Source organism: Callithrix jacchus, chromosome 11, assembly GCF_049354715.1.
Source record: "Callithrix jacchus isolate 240 chromosome 11, calJac240_pri, whole genome shotgun sequence".
NCBI classification, from domain to species: Eukaryota; Metazoa; Chordata; class Mammalia; order Primates; family Cebidae; genus Callithrix; species Callithrix jacchus.
In genome coordinates, this window is record NC_133512.1 from 96,092,215 (window position 1) to 96,098,214 (window position 6,000).

The 6,000-nt window shown below is 42.1% G+C and overlaps 1 protein-coding gene across 50 annotated transcripts in view; it reads left to right on the forward strand.

The window, feature by feature from the left end:
- Positions 1-5,154, forward strand: part of KMT2C (lysine methyltransferase 2C) — a 300,852-nt gene extending 295,698 nt beyond the window's left edge. For 49 of the 50 annotated variants that reach the window (XM_078343416.1, XM_078343417.1, XM_035254316.3 and 46 more), the window contains 4 exons: positions 418-534; positions 933-1,006; positions 1,235-1,343; positions 3,195-5,154. In XM_078343416.1, the coding sequence (XP_078199542.1) occupies positions 418-534; positions 933-1,006; positions 1,235-1,343; positions 3,195-3,287 (393 nt within the window). In that variant the 3' untranslated portion in view covers positions 3,288-5,154. The remainder of the gene's footprint in view (positions 1-417; positions 535-932; positions 1,007-1,234; positions 1,344-3,194) is intronic. The other variant, XM_009002804.5, reaches the window with a different exon arrangement.
- The last annotated feature ends 846 nt before the right edge of the window (positions 5,155-6,000 follow it).

Here is a 6,000-nt window from a genome sequence, read left to right on the forward strand (position 1 = left end):
AGTGATTGCTTATCATAGCCTGAGTTAGGTCTTTTTTTGAAATATATTGGGATAAAATAAACACCAGAAGTCAATAAGCTTATTTAGTTGGTGGGAACTCAGCATGGTGTTACCTGGAAGATTAGATAGCTTCATGCATAAGACACCAAACCACATTATTAATATACAGAGACCCTAAGAGTTTAGGGCTAAAATGACACAGGAATAAGCTAGCATAGTTTTAAGTAGTAAAAATGTCCAATTTTTAAATTTCAGAAAATAGCACATTCAAAAAGATGATTTGAGTTCAAGTGAAACTTAAGGATGGCTTCTTATAAGACCCAAGGGTAAAACCTTTGTATAAAAAAGAGAAAATAGATTTGTTGTCAAATAAATTACAAGTATGTAAATAGGTTTTTTGGTTTTGTTTTGTTTTAGGGACTGGGCCTGTATGCTGCTAGAGACATTGAGAAGCACACCATGGTCATTGAGTATATCGGGACTATCATTCGAAATGAAGTAGCAAACAGAAAAGAGAAGCTTTATGAGTCTCAGGTAGGTGTCTGGTCCCTGTGATTGGATAAACAGCACTGTCATCTCTCTTTCTCATACCAACTGAACACCCTGAAAGGCAGAATGAAATGTATCATGCTGCATTCAGTTTTAAACAAAAGCACTATCTGTATATTATTGTATTTTTATCAGTTTTCTCTTTCGATTGGTGTTACGGTTTACGTTGATAGATAACTGTAATGATCCTGGCTTCACAGACAACCTGCTGATTCCATGCTCTCCATTCGTGCCATGTAAATGTATCTGTGGCTAATAGAGTATCCAGGTGAGGGCAGTCAGGGTGCAGTCCCGTTCAGTTTTGACTGAGTCCTCCTGGTGTGGATAGGAACATGGAGGAGAGTTTCAGGTCGCCATTGATGACTACCTGACTTTTCCTTCAGAACCGTGGTGTGTACATGTTCCGCATGGATAACGACCATGTGATCGACGCGACGCTCACAGGAGGGCCTGCCAGGTGAGACAGTGAGGAACCTGATGGTGAGCGCTTCTGCTCATGCTCTCGCTGCAGCCTGGCAGTGATGAAAGACTCAGCGCAAATGAGCTTTGAGAATTTTCATTTAAATTTTATATTTATACTTGTTTTACCAGTGGGCAAATAGCATTTCTTTCTCTATAAATGGGAACTTTTTAAAGCTGCTCCTAACTGTTGTATAATATCGTTTTCTGGCATGGCGGCTTGCAGGTATATCAACCATTCATGTGCACCTAATTGTGTGGCTGAAGTGGTGACTTTTGAGAGAGGACACAAAATTATCATCAGCTCCAATCGGAGAATCCAGAAAGGAGAAGAGGTAAGAGTATGAGCGATTGCATCTGCCGTGTTTCTCAGATCCTGGGTGTATATCCTTCTCACACGGGTAACTTGCTCACTTGTTTCCCAATTCTTTGTTGGGCTAAAAATTCTCTGTATAGTAGGTCAGATGCACCCACCCTTTCATATTTCACCCTTCAGGCCCTCCGGTCCCACCTTCCTCCACATGGCAGCTCTGTGAGCATTTGTGATCACCTCCCCCTTCCCTTTGTTGCCATGGGTTCAGCATCCCCATGTTGCGCAGGTGGTATCATTTCTGTGCACCGTAGAATCCTTCTTTATTTCCTTCACCTGGACACAGTTTGTCAGTGTCCCCTCTCTAAAGAACATGCCCGCCCGTCTCCAAGAGGGCATGGCTCCTGAGATGGCACTGTTGGGCTGTGGCCGGCAAATCTGGGTGGCCGTGCTGCTGCAGACTGCGTGCTCACACTGTCTATCAGTGCAAGCCTCACCGACACAGCCTCCAGCAGTCCAGGTGTGTGCGGCCGTCTTCAAAATGCCGAGTGCCAAGCTTGCCGTTGGTCTCTGTGCTCTCGGAGGCGACTCTGGTCCAGCATCTCTCCTGTTGGGATTGTTATTGGCCTAATTGCCTCATTTGTTTCCCAACTTGGTCTTTCCCAGAGTGGCCAAAACCATGATCTAGGTACCTTGGTTCTGGAATTGGCATTTCCTGGAAAGCTGTCATTGAGCAGCAGTCTTGGTTTCTGTGGGAAACGTCCCCCATTTCGGGAGTGAGGCACCTGAGAGACTTGACTCTGTTGGTGCTCTTGGCCCTTCGTGAACGTATCCATGGGACTCATGGGATTCTATCTGTATTTTTAGTTTTCGTGGAATCCCTTCTTAGTCAAGAATAAGGATCTGACCAAACCCAAGGCCTATTGTGCATCTGTGCCATGTGTAAATGAGGCAGTTGGCATGGTGCCAGTAACCGATGGATACCATGGTGATCAGAACAGATTCAGCTGAGCCCAGGGTCGTTCCCCTCCTTCCTGCTTGAGTATATAGTTTAATCTGAGCCTCTGTTTTATCTTCTGCAAAACAGAGAAAATAATCTTCTTACCAAGCTTCTGTAAGGAATCAGCAGATACCTGATAGAAAGTAGTGGCATCATTGCCAAGAACAGCTACTCAATAAACACTGGTTTCTTTCCTTTCTGTGTAGAAAGTCTTTCCAGTTAGTATTCTAGAATAATTTGAACCAGAAGAGGCCTAGAAATTATTGGTCCTCACCTTCATTTTTCAGTGTCGGGTTTCTCTGGGGCGTGGGTGGTTGCAGGGGCCACATGGCAAGGCTTGTACCATGGGACTCAAGGGAGGTAGGACTCCCACCTCCCTTGGTTGGTCTGAGATGTTAATTTGGTAACCTCTAAATACAGAGACATCCTTTCAGTGTTGAGTGAGGAAAAATGAAAAACACTGTTAGCCGGCGAGGGTGTGGTTCATCTCACCCAGACGTGCCCCACTCAGCAGATCAGGGAAGTGAAAGCCTTCCGGGTTTTAGGGAGAGTGGTAGGAAAGTAGTTTCCCTTCCAGTCCCCTCCACCTACTTGCAGGGACAGCCTTACCAGAAGTCACAGAAATACCACTTTCTCCAGTCAGACGACCCTTTCTCAGATCTGGCTCAGTTTAAAAATATTGCCTTCCTCATTTCTCTGCAAGCACAGCGCGTCTTTTCAGGGTTCCCCCAGGGATCCCATGGAACCTCAACAAATCAGCTCTTCATTAATTTACATGCGTTTTGTTTGCTGTTTTAAAATGTGAGGGAGATGGGGGCAGAAACCCCATTTCCTTCCTTGCTGTCCTTTCTTACCCTGTGTCTTTGCCACGGGCAGCTCTGCTATGACTATAAGTTTGACTTTGAAGATGACCAGCACAAGATTCCATGTCACTGTGGAGCTGTAAACTGCCGGAAGTGGATGAACTGAAATGCATTCCTTGCTGTCTCAGCGGGCGGCTTGTCCCTAGGAAGAGGCGATTCAACACACCATTGGAATTTTGCAGACAGATATTTTTGTTTTCTGTTTTATGACTTTCTGAAAAAGCTTCTGGGAGTTCTGATTTCCTCGGTCCTTTAGGTTAAGGAAGCGCCAGGAGGAGGCTGACAGAAGCGTTCCTGAAGTGGTCGAGGTTAAGCAGAGTTGCAGAATGGTCCAGCACTTTCGCTTTTTTTCTTTTCCTTTTCTTTTTTTCTTCTTCCCTTGTGGGTGGGTTTTGTTATTTTGGTTTTTAGTCTCACTAAGGAGAAACTTTTACTGGGGCAAAGAGCTGATGGCTGCCCTGCCCCTGGCAGGGGCCTTCCTATGAATGTAAGACTGAAATCACCAGCGAAGGGGACAGAGAGTGCTGGCCACGGCCTTATTGAAAAGGGGCAGGCCCTCTAACTTCAAAGTGTTTTTAAATAAAGTAGACACCACTGAACAAGGAATGTACTGAAATGACTTCCTTAGGGATAGAGCTAAGGGGTAATAACTTGCACTAAAATACATTTAAATACTTGATTCCATGAGTCAGTTTATTGTAGTTTTTGATTTCTGTAAAATAAGAGAAACTTTTGTATTTATTATTGAATAAGTGAATGAAGCTATTTTTAAATAAAGTTAGAAGAAAGCCAAGCTGCTGCTGTTACCTGCAGAACTAACAAACCCTGTTACTTTGTACAGATATGTAAATATTTTGAGAAAAAATACAGTATAAAAATAGTTATTGACCAAATGCTACCAGGCTCTGCAGCAGCTCGGGTGCTTATACAATGTTCATAGGGATGTTACAATATAATTTTGTGTTATAAAATAGGCCATTATAATTATGTAATAACCAAAATTTCCCCCTAGAGTGTTGGGGTTTTTGGAAACTGCAGTCTATTAGTGCTTAATGGTTTTATACACCTTCCTTCTGACAGAGCGGGCGTACGCCACGGCTACAACTTTTATAGCTGTTTTCGTAATTTAAACTAATTTTTTCATATTATATTGTTGCATCCCTACTTCTTCAGTCAGGTTTTTTTGTGCTTACAATTTGTGATAACTGTGAATAACTGCTTAAAAATATACCCAAATGGAGGCTGAATTTTTTCTTCAGCAAAAGTAGTTTTGATTAGAACTTTGTTTCAGGCCACAAAGAATCATGTAAACGTAATAGGATCATGTAGCAGGAACTGAAATCTGACCCTTAGCCTTCTATTTACCACAGACATTCGAAAAAGTGAAAGAAAGGAGATGTGGTGATGCTGACAGCTGCAGGACTCTGGCCATAGGGTTTTCGGAAGATGTAATTTTAAAATGTGTTTGTATGAACTGTTTGTTTACATTTCTTTAATAAAAAAACACTGTTTTGTGTTTGCTTGTAGAAACTTAATCAGCATTTTGAACCAGGTTAGCTTTTTATTTTGTACTTAAAATTCTGGTACTGACACTTCACAGGCTAAGTATAAAATGAAGTTTTGTGTGCACAATTCAAGTGGACTGTAAACTGTCGGGATATTCAGTGACGCAGTTCTAAACTTGTATATGGCATGATGTATTTTTATCTTACAGAATAAATCAATTGTATATATTTTTCTCTTGATAAATCGCTGTATGAAATTTGTTTCCTGAGTATTTTCTTCTCCTGTACAATACCCTGACACCCCACAGCGTTTGTCCTGCCGGCTTTTGTTTCTGTTCTGTATAATAGTATCTAATGTTGGCAAAAATGGAATTTTTTGAAGTATACAGAGTGTTATGGGTTTTGGAATTTGTGGACACAGATTTAGAAGATCACCATTTACAAATAAAATATTTTACTTCTATAAAAGCTGCCTAGAGCTTCTCTGTTAACTCTTCTTGTTCAAATTGGATTTGAACATGATTGAAGTGCCCTGACCGTCTGGGTCTTTCAGAATTAGAGTGATGTAATCCACGTGGTTCTCTTAGATTTCTTCAAATAAGTTTAGATGTAAGTTCATAATTCATTCTAATTATGATACTTTTTCTTCCCTTTAACTGAATAAAGAAGGGAACTTCGGTGTCTTTTTAGGGTGTTTACCGAATTTAGAATATCCTCGGTGCCTTGTCCAAAGCCTGTCTGTGTTTAATTGGTAAATCTAGTCTTTAGTTAGGCTTTGTTTTGTTTTTTGAGGCAGCTTTTCAGACTTACTCTATGTGGTAGGCTTTATTTCTATCATATTGAATTATTTAACATATTAAATATAAAGGGGTTAAGAAAAAAAATGTCCAGAATCCCCATTAATTTCTAGGACAGATTGATAACTTGGACTTCACAAACGCTAAAATAGCCAGTATTCCTTCTGCACCGTGGAGCTTGCCTTCTAATGAGGGGAAAGGACAAAAATAGGTGACTTTTTTAGATGGGAGGTGGGCTGGGAGCCCCGTGTGGGGGCATTCCTAAGGAGGTGACATTTAAGCAAAACTTGAAGGATGAAGAGGAGCTGGCCTAGGGAGGAGCGTGGCAGGCAGCACAACTCATGCAGGAGCCTTGAGATCTGAAAGAGGCTGATGCCACCAGCAGTGGAAAGGCAGGCGTGGCTGGGACAGTTGGCAGGAGGTGAGATGAGAGAAAAGCAAGGGTGAGTGGCATGGGTTCAGCTCACCTGGGTCAGCAGGAAGCCACTGGCGTGCAGTGCTGAGTTCCCACTGTGCA